The sequence below is a fragment of the Branchiostoma belcheri genome, unplaced genomic scaffold, assembly GCF_001625305.1.
Source record: "Branchiostoma belcheri isolate BF01 breed outbred unplaced genomic scaffold, Haploidv18h27 scaffold28, whole genome shotgun sequence".
NCBI classification, from domain to species: Eukaryota; Metazoa; Chordata; class Leptocardii; order Amphioxiformes; family Branchiostomatidae; genus Branchiostoma; species Branchiostoma belcheri.
The window spans coordinates 1,750,068-1,775,650 of NW_017803887.1; the positions used below are offsets into that span (position 1 = coordinate 1,750,068).

At 40.3% G+C, this 25,583-nt stretch overlaps 1 protein-coding gene across 1 annotated transcript in view; it reads right to left on the reverse strand.

Moving 5' to 3' along the window:
* Positions 1–712: 712 nt before the first annotated feature.
* Positions 713–25,583, reverse strand: part of LOC109472636 (thyroid receptor-interacting protein 6-like) — a 28,666-nt gene continuing 3,795 nt past the window's right edge. The window contains 11 exon segments of the mRNA XM_019772467.1: positions 713–3,631; positions 3,972–4,092; positions 4,881–5,011; positions 5,850–5,897; positions 7,280–7,347; positions 7,847–7,950; positions 9,602–10,132; positions 10,134–10,320; positions 11,680–11,760; positions 18,650–18,904; positions 22,751–22,850. Coding sequence (XP_019628026.1) covers positions 3,500–3,631; positions 3,972–4,092; positions 4,881–5,011; positions 5,850–5,897; positions 7,280–7,347; positions 7,847–7,950; positions 9,602–10,132; positions 10,134–10,320; positions 11,680–11,760; positions 18,650–18,904; positions 22,751–22,781 — 1,689 coding nt within the window. The 5' untranslated portion in view covers positions 22,782–22,850 and the 3' untranslated portion in view covers positions 713–3,499.

Here is a 25,583-nt window from a genome sequence, read left to right on the forward strand (position 1 = left end):
GTGCCATTGATGTTACATGTATTACTTGCTTCATTTACTTCATTCAACATGGTTGCGTAGTAAACAATACCAATATTTTAATGTCCTTCTCATGATGTTATGGTAAAAGTGGTTTACGGTAAGCAAATAACTCAAATTCGTATGCAAAATATAATTTAAATCAAGTAATGGTGGTAGACCCAAGATTCGTAGTGCATAGTGGCCGAACTCCCGTTGTTACAAGAAACGCTGACGCAAGCCAAGTATAGCTGCAACAGAGTGCACTAAATACATTTATGATAGTGAACACTTACCGGCATCTTGTACAACGCCTAAATATATCGTGAAGACCTTAGCCTCTACAAGTCTTCAGTAGCGAGTGGAAGAGTTAATTAAAAGCCTTTAGTTTAGAGGCATTGGCCAAACATGCTAGGGGTGTTGGTCCGCTAAAGCAGTACAGCTTGCTACTTCACTTAGTAGACCATCTGTCTACTTGGCAAATTTCTATATTATTTTCTTTCCAACTGCTTTTGGAGCCTGGTAGAGGCTAAATGACCCAGCCCTGACGAGAGAACATGCCCAACGCCAGCCACCATTTTTCAATGACCCTTGTGACCCCGCACCTGATTACCCACATACAGTACTACATGTTCGCATGTCGGGTATACGTTACGGCAATTATTGCAGGATTGTCCTACGTTAAGGTACAGAAAAGAAAACAAAAAACAAAATGACTTTGATAGCAAGATATCTATTCAGGAAATGCATAACATTTTATACATATTCGAAGCTGTTTACAATGATCAACACCGAAGTGTTCCAAGAAAGTGTTTTTAACACTTTTCTGCGGTACTGAAAGCACATCTAACATAACATAACATAAGATACACATCACCATTACGGAACCATATCACCACAGATGCTACTAACACAGGAAGCTAGGCACAATCAATAAAAATACTTTTAGTACAAAGCTGTGACTGCTAAGTATACAATACATAGCCTAGCTCATTGGCAAGTACATGGAGTCTCATGTTCTCAAAAGAAATGCTTACTCATTATAACTGTCATTCTAGGCTCAACTGTGAGGACACGAGTCTAGTTTCCTCCTCAATACCTGTTTATAAGACAAAAAACTAAAAACAGGTTTCAAAGTCAGACATACACAAAGCTACATAAGTTCCATTTCTTGCTTTCCCATACAAGAAACACTAAGTACAATTCACTTTGCAGTCATCTAACTGCCATTAAAACATTTTTCTTCCTAGGGACAAAAACACTTTATTTACCAGATACATAGGTTAGAACTGACAAGTAAAGAAACACTAGTGCTGACCACATTACCCTCGATGCCTGATTGGTTGGAAATTCACCAATCACAACATTCTCTATAATATATTCAACATTAAACATCCTGATTGGTCAGAAATGCACTGATCATGTGACACAAACTTGTTTAAAAAAAATTCCATACCTTTTGTTTCCAGATTTTTTTTCTAACAAGTAACCAATATAAATTAGGCTGAAACCATGGGCAAATTTTGGGTGTTGTGGTCTGCTAATAATACAGCTAATCGTTACCCTCTTTTGGGAGCTCTATGAGTCAGGTTTTTTTAGGCTAACAGATAGGCTTATCTGTACTCAATTATGTTGAATTTATTGTGGGCTATCCCACAAAGAAAACAATTAGAATGGATAAAAAAAAACACATTATCAGCCCCCTAAAAATCCTGATTCATACAGCATGCAAATAAGGCTTGGAGGGTATATTGAGAAAAGTACATTGTACATATAACTGTACAGGTATACAGATCAGATAGAGCTCTAAGTCTTGTCACTTTGACTGCGTATATATAACATAATATACTATCATATATACCAACGAGCAAGATATGTAAGGTTATCATATTAATTATATGTTAGTGATTGTTATATCGCATAGTTCAAAAGCTGCTGAAAATTACAAAACACCCCCATTTATAAATGCCAAGTGCAATGGTCCAAGTCAGGAAACTTGGGGTCTGGGAAATACCACTTTAAAAACAGGGGTGCTTTGGTTACGTCGGGAGTTAAATATACAGTGATATGGTGAAGATTTACTAGCTTTTGCTCAATAGTCCATGTAACCTTCATTACCTGGATAAAATCTATACTTCTTTATCGTAAATGCTGACAGACTCGTCTTTCTAAAACATTGTTCAGCAGTTACATATAAACGTGTAGTTGAGGCAAGCGGTTCTGATTGTGCTAATGCAATATTCATTAGTCATTATGGAAACCGCCTTTGACATTCAAAGGTACTCTCTCCACGATTTTGGCAGCCATTTTGGCATTTACAACTCTAATTCTGATACAAATTATTATGATCAATAAGCTTTTCATTATGTCAAGAAACCTAAATAGCAAGTAGTTAACACTACTAGCCCTAGTTATCAAGTTAAGGAGTATTGTAGTAAGTTTATTTATTATCAGAGAACGTTTCAACCTTGCAAAAATTGTCTTCCAATTTTTCTGCAAAACCATAAAAAAACCCTCCATTTCGTAAATGGTGCAACATTTCAAAATCACATCAAAGATGTAAAAAAAAATCCTGGCTTCTCAATTTTTTTCTTCCAAGGCACAATCTAATTCTTATTCTCTGTCTTTGAAATCTGTCAAACTATCACCTTACTTTAGTTGCTTAAGGTAGAAATATAGTTCTCCTTCAGTCCTTGACACTGTACTTGATAAAATGCTAATTTTGGGTTCTTTTCTAGCAAGACTTCTCTTGCTTTGTCTTGTTGTTTCTACACAGTACTTGTCTGTGCAGTCTTATATTCTGTAAATCTACTGTTAGTGTTACAGTTAGCAATTCCTTGATTTAAAAGATTTTTAAAAATTTATCCTCCAGTGAAATGCATAGCTTTTACTATATGCAGTTTTGCATTATTCAGATTAAAAGCCCTATATTTGTATTCAATGTATACAAGTCGTTCTGCCCTGTGCATAGCTTCAATTTCTTCAACTATGGCTTCAATATGAAATTTCAACAGTAAGATCCTTCCTGTCTTTTCAGTGCTGTGCTAAAACTGTCATGTCTTCTGGTGATTAGCAAATTGCTTTCTAGTGCAATGTGTATGTACTCTACAAATCTGTAGCCCTTTCAATTATTCTGCTTGCCATTATTATGCGTAAATGTTTGTTCTATAGTAGAGCTATATACACGGTTCTATACAGTGTGGCTCTAGAGGTCTGCAATTCTGGAGTAGAGTTCTGTAGCACAGATTGTTCTGGTCTGCTGTTCTAGAATAAATTGTACATATCCTTGTTCTGCTATTCTGTAGTACATATCAAATGAGCATGTATACATGTAGATGCAATGTTCGGTAGAAGGCATAAGTAGAGCTCACCACCATTCTGTCTGGTGTTCTATAACTAGGTACATGTCGCAATGTTCTGCTATTCTAAAGAACATGTAAGGACGTGATGAAATGTTCTTTAGAACGCAGAAGTAGAGTTCACCACTGTTCTGTCCGGTGTTCTATAGTTCTGTGGATATCCGTGCCGACAGGGCCTGTATCCGCTTGGCGTTACAGTCGCGGCAGAGAATGTGGTCGTCAAGGGGATAGCAGCCCCGCCCGTCTGCCTCAGAGGACAGCACCATTCCACAGTCCTACAACAAAAGTTTACGTTTTATGTTAAAGTTTATGAAGAAAAACTTGAAGAAGTAAAGGTAGCATGTGGAATGTAATATATCGAATGACAGAGCGGACATGAGATCAAGATGTCATGGCTTTGATTCCTGGCTGGACGTTGTGGGAAAACCACTTTACACAACTTTTTTCTCTTCACCCAGGTGTAAAATGGCTGCATTTTCAGCAAATTCAATTGCATTTTTAGCATGAATTGTGTTAAAACTTGTTTGGACCGTCTAAATCATCATAATGTCAATTGCGACTAATATTTTGGAGCAAAGCACGAAAAAGAAGGCTGAGGGTTAAAGTTTTGCGTACCTCGCACTTGTAGCAGCCGACGTGGAAGCTGCGGTCCATGGCTACGATGCGGATGGTCTCCTCCTGACCAGGTTCCGGCATGATCGGCTCATGGCACACTGAGCACCGCGGGGCAAACTTCCTGCAGACACAACAATCAAACACAACTTTGGTTAGCATGAAAGTTCATCTGTAGTAAAACATTAAACTTTATTCCAACACAGATGAATTTTCATGATAAAGTTCATCTGTGTTGGTAATTACATGTTTAGAGTTAGTAGTCTACTGAGGAAGACCAGAGTGACTGGTCGAAACTCTAGGTGAGAGAACTTTTTGTGTTGGATCTAAAGTTTTAACTCTAAACATAATTTTGGTTAGTTTTTTAAACTGTACTGCACTGTGCAGCTGATTATTAGGTTGCATAGTGGTATAGGCTGCAGGACTCAGAATCTACATGTCCTGGGTTTGAATCCCAATGAGGATGCAATTCTATGGCCTAAGGACAAGTACGCCAGAAAGTGAATACCAGAAGTGGCTACGGTTATGGGAGGTGACTTCAAAATTCAAAAGAAAATGTTGTAACTTGTAAGTCTTTGTTTTTAACCCCACAAAAAAGGCAACCTTACTCCTGGAAGCACTGGACCTAATAAACGTTGCTGAATCGTTGAGCTTTTCCCTCATTTTACTGTTTCTACAGCAACTTATCACCATTTCACATTTCTCAATCAATGCAGTGGGGCAAATAAAAAAAAAAAATTAAAAGACACAACCTACAGGATAGAGGCAAGTGGTGGGCTGCCATCAATCCACGGTATTGCTATGCAAGCACGTCTAACCCTCGGACGACGGGGAACAACAGACGATAAACCGGATAGTGACTAAGTGAGTATAAAACCGTGACAGTCATACTGTTCAGAAATTCGGACTTACTTGTGGAAGTCTTCGATGCAGTGGATCTGGTTGGTAGCGTCGACAGTGAAGGGGATTCCGTCCAGACTCTTCCCACACACGACACAGGTGAAGCAGGCAGGGTGGTAAGGCTTGCCTGTGGCTCGCAGGATCTATGAAACAAAAGTAATCTGGTTAGCATGGAACCATCAAGGTAGCTTCTGTGTCTGTATTGTATTACTAAGTATAACCGCCCTTTGGCATAACACGCCAGCCTCTGTATCTGTATAATATTAGCCAGTATAACCCCCCTTCCAAATAAACACCAGCTTTTGTATTTTGCATTTGATATGGTATATACAATGTTCTAGCTGGTATAACTGCCCTTTGGCATAACACATCAGCCTCTGTATCTGACTCTCTGTATTCTATATCTGGTATAACAACCCTTCGGTGTAAAGCACACCAGCTTCAAGGGTTGGACAAGTTTTCAAAAATCCACTTGCCTTATTGGGCCAGTACATGGTCATTTCCACTTGCCCGAACCAACTATTCACTTGCCCGAAATATGACGTATTTCTATGCATTTTACTTGCAGAAAGATTTTTTTTTCATTTTTCAATAAAAAAAAAGGTTATAATGTTGCTTGCTTTATTTACCAAAATAAGGGTACTTAGAGTCTGAGACCTTTCCAACGAAAGGGCATATTTTTTTACTTTTATCAATAATATATCTTTATTTCAAAATGATATGTAATTTTGCTCCAACCATTGCATCAAAAAAATTTACTTGCCCAATCGGGCAAGTACAGGGGGATATTCACTTGCCCGAACAGTGCTTTTACTTGCCCTGGGCAAGTGGGCCATGGGACTTGTCCAACCCTGCAGGCTTCTGTATCTATTTTGTATATCTGGTCTTATTCTATCAAACAATCTAAGCCCTAGTTTCTATGTCTAAGCATTATTCAAAGTATGGAAGGCTACTATTGTGATAGTTTGACAGCACACTTACCCTCTCCATGATGGGCTTGGAACACACAGAGCACTTCTCCAGCGAGTTCTGTAAAATGGAGGGAGGGGGGCAGGAACAGGGGTTTTCATCAACCATATGTGAGTCAAACTGCAGGGCTCAATGTACAAGTGTCTGTAAAATTTATCACACCAAGATCTACTTCTTATAACCACAGCAATCAAGGAATTACATGTATTTTAATGCTGCTCTTAGATATGTTCTACTGAGAGGTGATTTCAAATTTATTTCACTTGCTTTGAGCCTTGCTAGGAAAACAGTGAAAGGGTTACTTTACACATTCTCAAGTGGCCCACATTAAAAAATGTGATTGCTGACTTGGTGTAATAATTGTATCTTGTGCACAGCAATCAGTGACATCACTCTTCAAAAGTGACATCACAGATTCCTGTGCACAGGATGTGGTGATGTCAGTGATCATGAGATAAATGTGTTGACTGAGGCATTTTTGAAGCACTCAATAAAGTAAAAATTAATTTTTTATCAGAAAGCCACTTGACTTGACGACAACATTTTTCTGATAGTATCGGGTTACTAGTACACTACAGAACAGCATGCAATGTCAGAGGTCACAGGATTGAACCATCTACAAGTAAGCAGAAGGGGTGGCATGCCCACAGACCAGGTCTCAGAAGAGGAGGGAACCTGCAGAATTTTAGTAGTCAAGTTTTTAGATTTCGTCAGTCTGCAAAAATATCACATTCTAAAACTGTCCACTTATTGTGCTGTTAAGAACAAAAGCCCTTGTTCTTATAGCTCAATAAGAGGTCAATTTAGAATTTGATATCACTGCTTTTACACTTACATGTAGTCTAGTACTGTGTTATATAAAGTTTTTGGTTAGTTTGAAAAATTTATTAATGAGTTCTTTTCTTCAGGATAGTTTGATATACATGACAATGTACAGAACATTAAATTTTCTTTCTTCAAGTAGTTTTAAAGAAAAGTAGTGTAATTTCAATCTAGTGTAATCAATCTGTTAATTTAGCGACATCAAGTTTGACTAATCATAAAGTCACGAGTAGCAAGCAAATTTGCTAGGAAGAATAAAGAATCCACCAAAGTCACCAAAACATTTGGCTGTCATATTTTTGCATTTTGCAGTTACCAATTTTCCATTCCCAATGCTCACCAGTTTCTAACACTAGTTTGCCGAAGGGTAAGAAAAACAAGGCAGAATAGAAGCAAGTTTCCTTGTTTTTTTTTGTACAAAGAATCTACACTCTGATGCTAGGCTCCCCCATGCAACTGAAGTGTACCGACCCACATGCATGCCATACACCCAAGGAATGTACCATTAATCCACGCAAAAGGGGGGAGAAACTGCAGACCACGAGGGGGGGGGCAAAGGAAAAACGGATTCGGGGGAAAATAAAAGGGTACATTCCGTTGGGCGGCCCCTTCCTACTCACGATGTAGCAATCCTCGCACGTCGGCTGGCCCTCGACTGCGTAAAACGATTTTCCGTGCAGCTTGGCACCTAAGATGGTGGGACACACAATGAACAGGCTGAGCACATGAGCGACAAGTGACGTGTACCACTACTTACGATGTAGCACTCCTCGCAATACGGGTGGTTCTCCATAGCATAGAAGGGCTTGCCGCTCAGACGGCCCCCTGGGAAGGCAGAGGAGGAGAGAGAGGTCGTTACCACGGTAACCACATGACACAGGTCGTTACCAAGGCACACAGGTCGTAACCATGGTTACCCTGCCACACAGTGGTTTCTACTTCTAGACTAATTTTTGGAAGACATGCATAGACAAGAAACATAAGGCAAGGCAAGAAGTGATAGGACACCCTTACTGACAAGTGGATTTCAAGGCAAGGCAGCAAGAACATTTGTTTCCAGTTCTATGTAGCGACACATTCTACCATTGCACAGAAAAGATCAACAGTTGGTCTGTGGCAGTTTGCTAAAACAATTGACCTCAGGTGGTGACCTGGAGCTCAACCTTTGACCTGAGGTCGTGACCTACCACAGGTGGTGCAGGTGAAACACTTGACGTGGAAGACCTTGTCCATGGCAGAACAGCCCTCCTCATCCACAATCACCTTCTGTCCACAGTTACCACAGATACCTACATAACACACACACACAAATATACACAATTTAGACTAGAGACATAGTGCTTCCATTCATATCATGGTACAGACTTTTTCACAAAAATGTTCCAGATAATCTGAATCCAAACATTCAGTTTTCACAGTTTTTGTCTACTGGTATAGACTGATTGATTGAAAATACATGTATTACATTTATCATAAATTGTCTTAGCCCGGGTGCCATCCAATTTATAACGACTTCAGGGTTGCCGGTACAAATTGGATGGCACTCAGGCTAATTTTCTTTCTGTTCCACTCATGGAACATATTTTACTCGTGGAGAAATGTCAAAAATGACACTAGATTTGAAACAATTTGTTGTAGGTGTACAAAAATATAATGTGCAAAATAAAAAGAGCTTCTTGGGAACGAACACACAATATATACATTCAAATTATAGATTTTAGCTGTTATTTAAAAAAAACACACACACACTTAGATAGTAAAAAAGGAGGAGTTTTTGTTACAGATAAGTTTTTCAGTGACTTTGCTGATTAAAAAAGGGCTAAAATATTTAAAAACAAAGATTAACAAAGTTTGCTTGGTGAAGTGAGGAGGATTGTTGAACTTAGAAGGGAAAACAAAATAAAAGAACATACTTATTCTGTAGTGAAACGCGTGCATGAAAGATAGCATCCTCTGCAACTCATAACTTTATATTGAGCATTATGAGTGTTTTAAACGGATGTTGCAGTTTAAAATCCACACAGGCCAACACTGAGCATTTCTACAAAATTTTTCTGCCTTCCCCATTTTTGCTACTTGATAAAATAAATTTTTGGTAAAAAGTGGGTTGCTGAACTGCAGAATTATGTTGTACATGACAAATAGTGTAAATTCAGCAAGTTTTGTGGTAATTTTATTCAAGAATGTATGTTCAAATTGTAGAATTTGCGCGAAGCACTGGCATAAGATCTGAATGCTGTCCTAATCTTGTCTTATGTCTAAGCAGGCCGATTTCTGGGACTCACAGCAAAAATTTGACTTTCCTACTCATTTTCGTACTCTCGCCTAGTTTTTGCACCATCTGGTTTTTGCCCACATGTAATTTATGTCTGAGATAGTCCTGATTATTTTGAGGTATTGGCCATCAAGCTTCTATAGGCCTGATAGGAAGGGCTGTTAGAAGCGTGATGTACATGTAGTAGCCTGTGTGGATTTAAGCTATGGTTAATGTCCGTGCAAGTTGGCGTGCCATGTCACTGTGTCTGCTACGTGCTCACCTCCTGCAAAACAAATTATAACCATCCAGAATCTTCCGTATTTTTTATTACCAATCATGAAAAAAATGTCATTTCATTTGGTGCATAGCTTGATTTATTTCATTCGTTCATGCTAGAATATCTAAGCCCTTCTAAAAGAATCATTACATTGACAACCAACAGTAACATTTTGAAGCAACTCATGAAACAGCTTTTTTCTTGAAATTTTAAGCAGTTTAACAGTTACAAAAATACAACACAAATAAGACAACACAAATTGAATCAAAATTCTTTAGCCCTTCTAAAAGAATCATTACATCAAGAACAACATCTTAGTAAACTAATTCAAAAACAAGGAAACATTTTAGAACCTGTAAAAAGCAACATCTTAGAGCTAAAAACAAGACTTAAAGAAAAAGTTACCCACCAAAGAAGTCAGTCTCCGGGTTCTCCATCTTGTCCACCAGACATTTGGTCAGCACGTCCAGTTCCTCCTCGGGACTCTTGGTCAGCGTGACCCCGCCTGACCTCTGCGGCTGGGGCGACGCCGGGTTGGCCACGGGCGAGTTGACGGACACGTTGAAGGACGGGATGTTGGAGTTCGGCGAGGAATACGACGGGGACACTGTAACGTTAACCTTCGGCTGCTGAGGGGTGTAAGGCTGGGATGTGGACTTCTCCGGCGAGCGGTTATAGGAGCCAGGAGTAGAATAAGAGGAAGATGAAGAAGAGTAGGTGCTGGTGGGACTGTAGGAGTTGTAGGTGTTGGAGGGGGTGTAGTTGCTCTGAGGGGGGGTGTAGGTACGAGGGGGGTTGTAGGTAGACTGGGAGGGGGTGGTGGGGGAGTAGGAGCGGGTGCTGGAAGGGGGGGTGTATGTACGAGAGGGTTGGGGGGAGTAGGATTGTGCAGGGGAGGGGGAGTAGGAGGAGGAGGGGGAGGTTGGTGGGGGAGGGGGTGTACTGATCCTGGGGTCGGGTGTAGCCATTGGAGCGTTTGGAGTAGGATGTTTCGGGAGGAGGGGGAGGGAAGGAATCATCGGCGACGTTGGGCGGGGGTGGCAGCGGTTCGCTGGAGTAAGACGTCATCTCTTGTGGTGGGGGAGGCGGAGGGAAGTCATCATCATCATATCGTGTGGGCTGGGCTCCTGGAGAGGTGGAAAGAAGAAAAACGTTTTAGAAAATGTAAAAGAAAAGTTTTGTGTTGACTGGAAGAGTTTGTGTAGTAGGTCTTTGCCACTGCATGCTGTGATAAAGGATGGAATGGAGTGGAAGAAACAGAAAAATGAGTCAGAAAAGGCGCTGAGACAAAAGTTAACATCATTAAAAGACAGTAACAGCAGAGAGATCGCTTCTGGACTCTACCAGGTGTTATCCATGTTTGATTTAGCATAAAAGCTCCTGTTTTAATCTTGCCTTTTTTTTAGAAGGATAAGAAAAGAAAGTTATGTGCATGATGCATTATGAATATTTTATACATTGGGTTAGCTTTTGTCCAAAAAAGTTATGATTTTTTTTATCCAGACCTCAATTCTAAGACATTTTTGATTGTGCAGCAGCACCCCCTGTTGCCAATTTTCAAACTGCAGCTAAAATGACTTGCATTGGCCAGGGGCACTTTGTACAATTTGTGCTGTTTTTTGGAACAGCTTTAACTATTGGTATTTGCACTTTGTACACCAGATTTTAGCAAAAATTCCTCAAAAATGTAGCACGTCACCTTTAAGATAGAGTCCAGGAGCGTTAAGTTTCAGAGCAGAGACAGCGAAATCAACACCAAGAAATGACAGAAGGAAAACAACACTATGACCTAACAGTAACATGAAGTTATGTCAGATGTCACTCAGTGTAAATGTGTCTCCCCCAACATAGACCAGTCCCCAAAATGAGATGATTTTGTCCCTACTTGTGGGATGAACTGAAAATTTTTATTGGGTTTCTACTTTGTCTGAACTTTTGTTTGAACTTTTACTTTGTTTGAAGTCTTACAGCACAGTTTAACAATTTGAAATTTAATCACACATTTCCCAACCCAATTGATATTACAAAAAGGTATCATTTTTTAAATGCCATTTCCAGAACTGGTCTATGGTATGTTTGCTCCCTTCCAGCCCATAGAATTCCTGTGGCCTCCTGAGTTTTAAGTGCACAAATCTCAAATCATAACAAAAATTGCTAAAAACAAAACTTCAAATGGTTACATCATTTTGAATTTGAGTGCAAGGCACCCCTGTTCATATGTGGCACACTTCAATCTTGTGCTTTTGAGTGTGTATGATTTCAGAAGAGTGCACGTTAAAACGGGGGAGTCCAGTACATAAAATGTGTGCAGCTGTTCAAAGAGGCACATTGCTGGGAATTATGGGCCGACATGCACAGCCTGAGGCATGCTGGGTAAGTAGGTCAAAGGTCAGCCGTCACCAAACCTCTCCATGCAACCACCAAATTTCTGTAGGCGAAAAAACAAGGACATGAAAAAACGAGACGGAATACTCCTGCGCTCCGACCTTCAAAAGCGGGAGGTGGGGGTGGGGGAAGGTCGTCTTCTGTTCCTTCGTCTATGTAAAGTCTTGTTGTGGAGTAGTAACCTGGAAAGGATAATAGGGAGAAGGAAGGGAAGGGGAGGGGGGCATAGAACAGAAAGTCACAGGGTTATCAAGCCAAAATCATAATAAAAAGTTGAACAGAAAGATAACGGATGCACTAGACTACAGAGCTGCAACGATGATGAAATTCAGGCATTGAGACTTGGCAAAAACAAAACAAAAAACCAAGCAGATGCATGAGGTGAAAGCCACGTATGCATGAGCACAAAACAACATACAGTGTCAAATGACTAGTACTGAGGTATTGTACTTAAAATAATAATAAACAATCACAAAGTTGGCTTCTGAAAAATCATATCACTGAAAAATAAATATGTATACATGAAAAAATATGAGAAGCTCGACCAATGCGCAGCGCTGAAGAAAATCAGATCCACAGAAAATAGACAGAACTGTATTAGCTTACAGAATCTGATGTGTCTTATGTGGCAGAGACTGTTATTCTCAGACATAAAGGACTCTTTTATGACAGCCATAGCCAATGCAGTAGGGTTGATGCAAATTAGGCTTTGACCATGGTCAATGGAGGCTATTGCAACATTCTGCTCAAAAAGCTTGTGTCTTCCTGAACAAGAAATTTGATTTCCCAAAAGTTCGCAAAATTGACTTGAAAACTGAACAAGTAAAATCTGAGATTTTATACCTCCGGGCTTTTTATTGTATATTTTTCCATGTTGTTTGTTCTGTATAGTTGATGGTGTTGAATTTTATGTGTTAGATTTAGCGTTCCTGGTTGTGTTAATACAGGACTGGTCAACATTTTCATCTGCAGCCCATACCATGTACCGACGGTAAAAATGCATGTCGAGAACGTCTGAGACAGTATACCACGGTATTTGTAAGTTAAGAAGTCGTACTATACGCCGAAAACATCCAAGATTGCGCAAGAGGGCGTTGACCCCTGACCCATTGGCCCACCCGGAAGTTGCGCTGGCAGCCAGCCCAGCGCCGCGCGCGACCATTTTCAGATTTTTACGCCCCAAAACACATATACAATAAAAACAAAAAAACCTGCACCATCTACAGCCCATTAGAAGAACATACACCGAGTCCAGTCTACCCCAACGCGAGATACAACTGCGATAATATTTCAAAATACATATCGGAAGCAGACACCCCTCTGTTTGACCCCTTTTAAATGGTAAGACCCAAAACTGAAACCTCCCCATTCCTTAACAACATGGTAAATTCCATTTTCAGCATGGCGGGGGTGTCCGGAGCACTTAAAAACCTTTTATTTCCACGCCCATAAACACATATACAATTAAACAAAAACGTTCTGCATCATCTGCAGCCCAACAGCAATACGTATACCGAACCACAGACAAATCCGTCCAGCCGACCGTGAGAAACAGCTGCTGACAGAAATGTTTCGAACAATAGTAAAACCTCCTCGCGGAAGGATATCTCCTTCCCCGGAGGTAAAAAACATGGCAAACATACAAAGCACTATAATATGATAGATTATGCACAATTCTCCCTATTAGCTAGGCAATGGAATAATGTTGCTGCTCTACACTGTTACGTCCTCATAACTCCCTTTTACAATAATTATTTTAAATTGTTTCGCACACTACATTTAACCCTAGCCTCTAACTGAAGAAAAAATCCTGATGCATTTCATGTATGATCTTGAAGTATGTGCTTGTAAATATGACACAATTTGGAAATGTTGCCAAAACTTTGTCAACATCCTTGAAATCTCCTAAGAAATCTGTCAGAGTTTGTCTGATGTTCACACATGGAGACCAGAACTGGGAAGTACAGAGGAAATACCCAACATTCTTCTCCACATCACCCTGCAGGCCTTCCGACAGGTAGGAGTGTCCCACAGGCCTTTAGAAAACTATTCTATGGTATACATTCATATACAGATATCTAGTAGTGCATTCTACCTGCATTCTGTATAGCTGGTATAACTGCCCCTCAGTGCAACACACCTGATCTTGCATCTGGCTTATATTGCACTGAATGACTTTATACCTAGCCTTTGCACATCTAACTGTAAACATTGTTTAAACTTAAAGCTATCTAATGATAATGCCTCTACTGAATCATCTACAATTTGCAAAAAAAAAAAATATTCATACCCCAAAGAGGTTAGACATCATACATTGTACATACTCATTTTGATACAGCATAAACAGAACATGTACATGTATGTTGCTGTCACAGGCCTCCCTAAAGTCTACCCCCCTCCCTCTGCAGCAGTTTGTACGCATCGCCTTAGCAGCTGCACATTTGATTTACAACAAAATTATCAGCCTCAGGCATCAGTCTACAGTACAGCCCAGCTGTCTGTAACGCCCCCCTCCCCACATCTAAACTCATACATGCGAACCACAGTCTTCCCTACAGAATATCCCGCGCAGAAAGCACCAAGTTCCCGCGACCGTACCTCTTCTCCCCGTGAACTGTCGTGAATAGAATCCCGCCATGGGTCCCTCCGCTCTGCGACCCGGGGAAGTAAAAATCAAACGATCTGCCGACTGACCACGTAGACAGACAGTCCTGGCCCTCCCTTGTCCAGCCCTGTGTTTTATTTTTGGGCTCTCCTCCTCATCTCTGCAATGGTTTTATTTTGGGAAAGGTCACGCTCCACAAACAGAGGCATACCAGCCCAGTTCTGAACCAACCACCCAGCAGGACACATGGGGAGGGTGGGGAAACATCTCCAGGTCAGTGCTACACTTTTCCTGTTTCCAAAAACCTCTGTAGACATCTATGTCGATCAATGTGTGCTTTATAAACTGTAATTGTATGTGAACGTTGTGCAAAGTTGGCTGGATGGACAGAGGAGTATCCATACGTGAGACACAGTGAATGCCACAGATTTGTCTCCATCTGTTTTGCGCCAGTCAAGCTCTGACTCCGACATTCTACAAGCACCAATGCTACAGAACCTTGTCTCCTCGGGTTAAACCGTTGCTCGATCCTGTTTACAAACAAGTAAACAATAACAAAACATGGCGCCACTCTTTTGTATCTCAGCTTCAACTGATGTTCCCATCCTGTGTGTAAAATAATCCGTGGGGTCAGAAAGCGACAGCCTAAGGACATTGTAAACAATAGTCAGTATTTGACTTTGCAATGATTTTACTGTATCCAAATATTTCATTTAGTGTCCTTGCTAGGTTATAGGCTTGACCAAATTAAATTCTTGCTCCATTTACCATATGTAGCTCACTCCTTTTAGGCAAAATAACAACAGCTTGAAAATCTATATTCCAAGTCTCAAAAGAATTTAATACAAGAAACAGCTGGATGAAAAACAATTATTATTAAGCAGAGTTTGTTATATTGATTAATAATATTTGCTTTAGTAACGTCTCTAGTACTATTACAGTTGTAGTATGTTTCTTTGTATAAATTGTTAAGATCATCTCTATTGCAAATTTACAGTGGCACTTGTCTATCAAAACATCTACAGCACAACTATGTATACTCATCCATCATACAAAACACAGCTGACCCCCCCCCCTCATTCATTGGTTTGTTTGATGTACCAACATGGTGGCTCTAAATGACATCATAGTCACATGATTCCCAGTAACCTATCAGTAGACCCTGCTGTCCACCTGAGACCCCCCCTGCCAATTCCAGACCCCCCCTCCCTTCCTCCCAGTTGGGTTTGTTTGTTCAGAGTCTGAGTTTAGAGAAGCCTCCTGAAGGTCACATGTCTGACCTCTGCTCATTCCAGTAGGGGTCAGAGGTCAGGCTCATCACCCAGGCTCAAACATTCCCAACTCTGATGGACATACATGTACATGTACATGTATCTGCAACAAATTTCTCCAGATCTGAATTAAATTCTTAACCCCTGAATCTATTCCTTGGCAGGGCTTCGAAATAATTTTTTCTGCATACCCGTCCTATGTACACTGGAGCAGGTAGCATTGAAAATTACCTGCACCACTCAGAATTTATCAAGTATGGATCACACTAAAAACTGTTCAGATTCAGAAACCATTGCGATTGTTTCTTTTGCACTTCATACATGTGATCAGAAATACCGGCACAGCACGGTTGAAGTTTACCTGCGCTAACCTTCATATGCATGTGGTACAGTACATGTATTTTCAGCCCTGCTTCTAGTTCAAGACCATTGTACCTGGGAATAACCATCCTCGAACTTAAGATTAAAAAACTTGAAAAATAATGATAATGTTTCAAGCGATGCCGTTAATAAACCACTTAACCATAGTGAAAACACAACCTGTGAAATTCAACACTAAAAAAAAAGCCAACACCTTAAGATGATTTTTCTTTCTTCACTGACACCAAACTCCAAAAGTCTAAGGCGGTCGAGGACCGAGTATAAACCTTGGCAGGTCCCAGACGCCGTGGTAAGACAGACAAACATGAAGGAATTTGGATCTTTGCCTAAGACATCAACAGGATTTAAGACGTTTGTCTGGAGACAAGGATGACAAGACACAGATGGAGGTACCAGTCAAGTGACGTCAAGCCACTCACCCAAACACAACATTAAGTTTGTCTACTTTTTTGGGGCACCAAAATTTCTGTAAAGACAACCAGTTTTAACACTACTTCTTTGAGTGTGAAGACACCCTTTATATATTAACATTATCTTGGCCGAACCAATGTGATTTGGTGGTTCTTAGATTTTTACAGGAAATCAACGAAGCAGGCAGGTAAAAAAAGGCCAAGAGGCATTTTGTGATAGTCCCAAATGCTATCATAGGAGCAACAAAGTCAACAAATAAATTATGAACTTTTAGTCAAGAAACTGCATTGATAGTTTTAAAAAAATGTTGAATTTTTAGGTATTTTTGAAAATATTTCTGTACATGGAGCATGTGTTTGAATCAATAATTGATAAAGAAAGGAAATAATAATTTAATACTTTATACAAATAAAAGCAAACCTTTTCAGGAACATTTTGGCGGCTTTTAACATAATGAACTCAAAGTGGCACAGAGACAAAATGTAGCTTTTTTTCTTTTACCTTTTACTTCAGCAAACAGAATATGGTGTTGAGGTGGCCCTTGTGTATGTTGTACCGTTTGACAAACACTTGGATCTGTCAGCGCAAGAAACTGGAGACCTCCTGGCGTCTGGCAGGGTGTATTTACCTGACTTTTGGCCTGCTTTGACGTCAAGAAAGACCAACCAAACATTCAGGTCTGACTTAAAAAGGACAGGTTTGAGAGATGGGAGGTTTAGACTCTTGTCCAGTCATAGGGCCTAAATAATCATACTTTAGTGCATATCAACTTACTTTTGCATTTAACCTTCAGCCTGCTAAGGTAGCCATTTGACACTAAATTTGAATGGTTATGGGGTTAGGCAGCAGGGAGAAGGTTTAGTGCTGTGTACCTAAACCCACGTCCTGGTCCAGGTCTGGATTCAAGTCCAGAGGTTTAGGTTCAGGACCCAAACCTCTGGATGTAAAATAACCCAACACACTTATTGAGAAGAGTAGAGGTGACCACGTGCTTGGCTAAAAATGCGCTATGACCTACTTGAAAAAGTGCTATACATTGTACTTCATCATGCTTAAATGAATGACCCCATTTAACTTTTACCTAATCAACTTTCGCTTTATTTACCTAATTATCAGAAAGAATTGCATTCCAAAGGTCCTCTGCCAACCAGTTTCAGTTCATTAGATCCATTAGGAACCTTTGAGAAAAATCTTCTGTGCTGACTGGTTTTCTGGTTGAAGTTTTCAGACTATATATAGTCATGTGGACCTGAGGTTTACCTAGTGGTTGACATTCCTTCTACAGACTGGGATTCCGGCCAAGTTTACTACAACCTGAGACCTTCCAAATGGTCCTCTGGAATTCCTGAACTTATCCAAGAGCCAAAGTTTAAGCTTGGAAACTGGCAACTCTGCTGAAAACACTCAATGTCAAAACTGCAAACTTTGCATTTTAGTCCAAAATATCCTACATTCCTTTTTTTAAAGTTTGACTACTCAAAGTTAATACTAGTAATGGGGGAGAAAGAATCTTCACACAAGCTCCTAGACTGGCAACTTTTCCAAAAACTTCGCTGTCACTTTGCATTTTAGTCAAAAAGATCTTTTTCAAAATCATCTTTAATACAACCATAAGTTTGCTAGAAGCTGTTACGGTAGTACTATTCAAAGCTGCTAGGTGATTACCCTGTACCTTGCAGTGATAAAAAATCTCATAGACCTTGAAGTTCATTATCCAAAACATAACAAACTCTTAGTTGGAATAAAGAAAACAATCAATAAATGTTGACAAAACGACAACGGTCCTTGGCAATTTGTCAAAGTGACTTCAAAAAGAAAATTATTTTGGTATTTACAGAAGTTACAACTTGAATGTGAGATTGAGAAGAAGTGTTGAAAACCCGTGACCCTACCTGACCCCTACTTCTCAGCCTGTTTATGAAGGGAAGTAAGATTGGTATCAGGTTACTAAGTGTGAGAATTAAGGAGGGTGTTGGGTATCAAATTAAGCCTGTCAGACAGTTATCTCAGGAACAGGCTCTAGTAAAGAATGGATCTACATTGTTGTAATTCTTACCTGCTTGAAATGTTAAGAGATGAATGGCTTCAAGAAACCAACAAGAAACAGGGACACTATCTTGCAGTTTCCCCAATAAAACTTCTTCCCCTTTCTTCTATGGAACCCAAATTTTGCTAATACTAATGGCAGTGGTTATATGTCATCCATAAACAAACAAACAAACAACAGACATTTGAGACATTGCAATAATTTGTGTGTAGTGTGTGTATATGTGTGATATGGTTCAACACTTCAATCTGTTTCATACAACAACGATTCCTGTTGATACACATTGTTACAACAAAAAAAAAGAAACACTGATGAGAAGAATATTGTAGAGAAACAACAAAAACACGTCCACATACTTGCATAGTTCTCCTGCGTCCTTGCCCCCGCCCCACTTGGGGAGTATTCCGTGGTCTTCTGTGCCTGGTACGCTGCCTGGACCTGAGATTTTTTCGGCTTGGGCGCCACGACCGGAGCAAACTTCTTCCCGGAGCTGTAGAACGTCGGCGCGGTGGTCGGCGGCAGGCGAGACTTGTCGGACAGCGAGAGGGACCCCATGTCCTGCTCGAGACGCTGCGAGGACATCCTGGTGTTGTGGAGTTGTTCTTGAGACGCTGGAGAAGATAAGAAGGCAGTTCTAGAAGTGCTCACAGCGGGGTGACTGTGACAGGATCACAGCCAACACAAACCTGGCTGGTGTTGTTGTACTGGGTCTCTCCCTTCAGGCAGGGTACAGATAGGTAGAGGGTAGGTAGGTATACGTGATGGATCAGGTCACAATCTAAAAGGGACTCCAGTTTGCAATGCCTGGGGACCTTTCTGACTTAGCCCCTACCGGTACCAGGCCTTCCTAACGGGTTATACTATAGCCAACACAAACCTGGCTGGTGTTGTTGTACTGGGTCTCTCCCTCCAGGCAGGGTACAGACATGTGTGCTGGGGTTATTAGGTGCCTGATAGTAGAGGATAGGTATGTACAGTACTTACTGATGGATCAGGTCACAATTTAGAAGGGACTCCAGGTTGCAATGCCTGGGACCTTTCTGAATTAAAGCCTCTACCAGGCCTTCCTTATGGATAGGAGAATTTGGCAAGAATAGTAGTCTATACCAGGCCTTCCTAAGGGGTTGTGAACAGCAGAATTTGGAAAAATAGTAGCCTCAACCAGACCTTCCTAAGAATTTGGCAAAAATAGGAGTCTCCACCAGGCCTTCCTTACGGTTATGGATGGTGGAAAATGAGATTTAGCTATACATTCTGAGATCCATACTTATATAAGTATAAATTGTTTTACAGTAACTAAAAGAAACAACTGTGACTTTTCCTTTTGATTTGTCATTGTTTATCTTAAACAGAAACCTTTGAGAGAAGCAGGGTTGTTCACTAAGGTAGAATTTATATGCCCAGAAAAAATGATTGATACTAAAGATTGGCCAGTGACAGGAAAGGTTGAAACTTTTTTCCCTTTCTACAAAACATGTACCCACAGGGAACTAACCGATTAACTAGGACTTTAGCCATTTTAGTTTGTCCTGAGTAAAAAGGCTTCCCTGTACAGGCCTGATGAGAAGACAGACGAGCTGTTGACATAACTAAAACTGGAGAAATAAACACCCATCCATCAAACTGGGGCAGAGAACAACATGGGAGAAATTCCCGTGAGGGAGGGAGGGAGGGAGGGAGGGGGGGTGCTGCTAGCCTGGATGCCTGCTGTATCCAGAACCATGCTTTATCCAGAACTCAGGCATGGTTCTGGATAGTCCACCTGTATCCAGATGGCACCCAGGGTAATGCTGGTGATGGGGTGGAACATGGTGAAATTTGTAATTCTTTAGTTTACGACATTGTAATGTAAAGCCTTGTAGGAGAGACCTGATATAACCTGAAGATGTTGCTATAAACATCACACCTTCAGACAAGTATGGTTGCAGGTTGAAGGTTAAATATATCATAAGGTCCTTTCAACAAAATTCAACATGTTTCTCAACCCAGAAAACATGAAAGATGTCAAAGTTGCTCTGAATATGAGTTGATTGAATTATCAAGTTGGCAATGTGCCTGAAATTTCCTTCATATTTTTTTTAGGTTGATCTCTTTCTCCTATGTCAATTTTCAATTTAAAAAGTTTGAGAAACAAGAAATGTTGTTGGCTTGGCAATACAAATATATTTGGTATCCATCACTACTCTAGCTGTTGTCTAAAACTCCAAACAATCATAGGTGCAGACTGGAGCTAAAATAGGGAAGGATACCATGCTTCTAATAATATAGAATCATTGCATTAGCATTAAAGTTCTTATGACTGAGTCATGGAACAATCTGTTCTGATCTCTAAAACACTTAGTTGGTTAGTCAAATTTTATATTAGCACTATGTAACAGCAGTTCAATTATTCCACAACCCCAAAATATAACTATGCATTACAATAAGTACAATACATGACAAATCATTAATATCCAAACCACCACCTCAAAAACTGGTAAGAACCACCACCACCTGTAAGACTAGTGGGTGAATACTGGGCTACTCTACTGTGTTCTGTAGAGGGAGGGGAGAGGAGGGACTGTCAGCAGCAAATAGAGACATTATAGCAAGGTCAAACTGAGGGGGAGGGGGGAGGGGACACTCAGTAGGTTAGACCACTGGACACAAACACACACAGGTTAGACTGTCACAACAACAGACTTAGCTGTACCCTACCAGGGGTGGTTAGTTGTATAGTACGTACAACAGTACAGACTATATATATAGCTAGGTAGCTGTACCAGTATAGGTTAGCTGAATCAGCACAGGTTTGCTACACCAACACACTATATGCTGTGTAACTAGCACAGGTTAGCTATACTAGCACAGGTTAGCTATAGCAGAACAGGTTAGCTGTACCAGCAGAGGTTAGCTATACCAGCACAGGTTAGCTGTACCAGCACAGGTTAGCTATAGCAGCACAGGTTAGCTGTACCAACAAAGGTTAGTTGTACCGGCAAAGGTTAGCTGTACCAGCACAAGTTAGGTACATGTATATCAGCACAGGTTAGCTATAGCAGCACAGGTTAGTTGTATCAGCACAGGTTAGTTGTATCAGCACAGGTTAGCTATACCAGCACAGGTTAGCTACACCACTGGATCTAAGGTCCAACAACCACAGAACCCTGTTCTGTTTGTTAAAGCACAGACACTGTTTGACATTTGCACACTGTGTTGGTTTCTCCCTGTAGTCTACTAACACTGGTCATTTTAGGCATCAGGAATTTGAAACATCTAGTTGAATCTAGACCTTGTACTTTAACTTGTTTAAACAATTGAAAGAGCAAGGGTTCTTCTATGTATATACACCTAGGTTTTTTTGTTGCAACTTTATTGAGATATTTGGCTTCAAAGTCACACAGACTGTCTGAATTCTCAATGCCTTTTCAAATTTGAAGTGACGGGCGCTCCTTGTTTATTCCGCAAATGATCAGTGGCCATGTGTAAACAAAACACTTTGGGAATTTCCTTTCTTGGAAAACATGGCCAAAATTAACAGGAAGATACACACATACAGTTTAGGTATTCAGGAATTTCCTGTTAAAGTTACTGGATTTTTGTTGAAAGCAAAAATGTACATGACAAAACAAATGGTACAGAAATGAAACAATGAAAATGCCTTAAAAGTTTAAGTTAGTACACATTTGGAAATTGTTACCGCGGCCATACAAAGTTGCTTTTGTAAGGCTTCATGTAAGTCCATTATCAGCGATAGCTTACAATCTTCAAGTTATCTTTTTAGGCAATTTCAAAGAAGTAAAACTGGATTTTCAAAATCAATCTTCAATTGCGTAGTGAAATAAATGTAGTAAGTAACATTACCGGTATCCCATAGCAAAATAACTGGTATCTGTGACTATGAGGCAAAAATGCAATGTCACTGATGGAAAACGGTTGCTCATTTCATATTTAACATGTGCTTTAGGAAATGGCAAAAAATGTCAATATCAGACAGATTTCCTCATCCAGAATATTTTTGGAAGAGTAGATCTAGTTTTGTCTTACGTCCACATTTTCATTTCACTTCTCACAAGTCTTCTGGGAAATCAAGACTTTCAAACCCGACCCAGTTTCGGAAGAAGGTATTTCATTGATGTCGATTGTGTCCCAAAGATGCCATCAAAATGATAAGATAATGTCCAAAAATTGGAACAGAAATGTTGTGCATTTGATAATTAATGTGAGAAATATAGAAGAACTGAACAAATGTACACATATAAAATGAAATTAATAATCTTCCAAAAATTATGGTGAATCGTTAAAACAAATGATGATATTTGTCAGCAACTACAGTTAACGGAACTCAACACAGTGTGCAACAACCACAAACACAACGTGTGCGTTAAAACTCAAGCGTCGTCAACACACAAACAAACAAACAGAACAGTGCAGGTTACGAAAACGCAGAAAAAAACGTGTGGATAAAAAATACACACCTGTCTTGCCTGTTTTAGAAAACTTTAACATTCTGGATTGGGGTTTTGTTCAGTGAAGCGACAGTAACGATTCAACCTTACACTGGCATATCCGCGAGATCTGCAATTCCGAAACAACAGGAGAGAAAAAAAAGCGCTCAAAAAACATGTGGTTACAACGAGGAAATCACAGAGAAAATCATGCATGCACAGAACGAGAAATCGGTCAGAAAAAACATTATACGTACAGCGTGTACATGTATGTATTAAAGACATACCAGCGCGGCACATGCACAGTATACAGTCAAGCATGGGAGGACAACTCACACACACGTACCATATGTCTGCACGCCAAGCTAACAGTAAGGGGAGGGGGGGGGGTATGTCAATGTTGGGTCAAGGTCAAGGGTCGTCTGACTTCCTGTTTGATCCAGCCCAGGTCGGCAGAAACAACACATCCTGTTTGAGTTTCGCTGGCCCCGAGATTCCGCACATTCCAGCCAGGTGGGGAATGGGAGGAATTCAGGACCCACTTGGACGGACCGGCCAATCGCAGACCGGCTGTGAAGGCCGAGGGACTTGTTCTGGGATGTGTCAAGACTCGGTTGTGTATTGTTGAAAAATTCTTACATCGCACCTTCAGACACTTTAGTTTGTACACGCAAAGTTGAAGAGTCTTGTACTATTAATACCTCAAATTGTTAAACTACCTACAACTATTTCAGCTGCTGAGTGTCTTCTGTCTTTTCTAATAAAAAGAGGACAAAATGTATTGCAAATTCATGCACAAAGGCCTAATGCAAATTACAAACATAAAAGAACATGGAAACAGAGTATAAAATCTAACTAAATGAAATCTACATAATGAAAGGTAGATGTCTAAAAGGTATTACTGGTGTATAATTAAATAGAATCAACTATGGTCAGTTCAGAAGTGTATTTGCAAGACAAAAAGGAAAGAAGCTCAGCAGCTAAAGTAAAATAGATTTAGACATTTTAGAACTTCTGTATCTGTAACTTGTAGTAAGCTGGGTTACCTGGAAAATGGGTCAGTGGTTTGAGTGTACACTTCTGGTAGAACAAATAAACTGTCTGACCTGTCCTTGGGTCATATTTCTTCTAGATTTACTGTTCTTCAAGGTTGCAACACTAAGCTCATGGGAGCAGCAGTTACATGCAGGTCTCTCTACTGAACTTCAAAAATACAGACTTTTCAATGGGACACATGGATAGGCCTTTCACATAGAAAAAAGACTGGTGAAAAAGGGAAGATATTACTTTATTAGAGTCAACACTGCCCAAGATAGTAGATTTAAAACTAGGACATCCCTAATCTCCAAGCAGATCCCTCTCGGTGGCAAAAAGACAGTATCAAATTGGCCAGACAGTATCCATTAGCCAGAGAAGCTCCGCGGCCACCGACGGGTGGGGATTGGTGGGGATCAGGACAAAAAAAAACAGCCATATATAAAAAGGTAACGATCATTCCCCCACAACCTCTGCTTGGAGAGTAGGACATCCCTTCCTTCCTCTCTAACTTAGTCTAAGTGCTGCTGACAGCAGTGGCTCATCATTCCATAGCTCTGACTTTTGAAAATATGAGTTTTCCGATTCAGCCCCAGTTAGGGCTACACCTATATTGTAGTACATGTACCACAGAGAAAATAGGCTAGTCCTACATGTTAAGGGGTCACATTAACTCACAATGGTACAGAATGAACAGTTCTGTGATGTAGCACAAGTACAGCCCTCCCCTCCCCCTTAACCTTGAGCTGATAGCAGCAGCTCCAGAGTCAAGTGAGTTGGACAACAGGGTGACATGTGATATCTGAGTCAAGTGGCGTCTGGCTGGGGCACTCACAATGGGAGTGGACTGGGTAAGGGGGACATACTAAGTATACCATGGGTGTAACTCTGATGAGCAATGTTTGAAATGTTCACGGATCACATCATGATAGGATTTAAGCTTAACACTACTTTTAAAATCTTGACTGTGGGTTTTGATATGTATATATAGACTGCTACATACTATCATAGGAAAACAGAAAATTTTAGGTAGGTTATCTTGAATAAGGACCCCCTGTGGGATCTTTATTTGCCATCACACTCTTTATCTTTAGCCTGTTGATTTAACCCTCAGTCTCCCATGTTGCCACTCACTTCAAGGTTTCACAGCATTTTTGGCTACCTTCAGGTGTCAACATGTCAAGTCTAACATGATCACAGATATGTACACACACCTGAAAGTTCTCAGTAACACTTTTCTCGGAGACACCAAGGTATTTTCAGCAATATTTTAGTTGGTGAGTCCTCCAAACTCGAGTTATCGAAAATGTGTTTCAGAAAGGAGCATTACTGATTAAAAAAAACCTTCATTGTACAAAAATGTACTTTCATGCCTCAAACTTCAAAGGGTTAGGGACAGGTCCTTTATGATCATACTGAAGCACAGTGATCTCCTTATGCAAATGTATATGTACTAGTAACTACAGTGGCAGCCAGTTAATTGCAAAACGCTTATAAGAAAAAGTCTGCTAATTGAAAAGAATTGTGAAAACCCAAACCGTTTCCCATTGACACCATTGTTTATCACGCCCCTTATTTGAAAAGCCAATGCCGGCTAATTGAAAAAAAAAATTGTCAAGTTGCAACACATTTTCAACCAAAAACATGCCAAACAATCATTTACCAAACTCTGCTTCTTTTGACGGGAGTTTTCACCCTCCCCAGATCTACAAAACCAAATCTGTACAGGCCTGACCTGACTCTACCTTTGTATGACAATGAGACCCTTCATAATTTGCTTTAACAGGTGGCCATACTTAATAACTGTCACTCAGTGACTTCTGCCCAG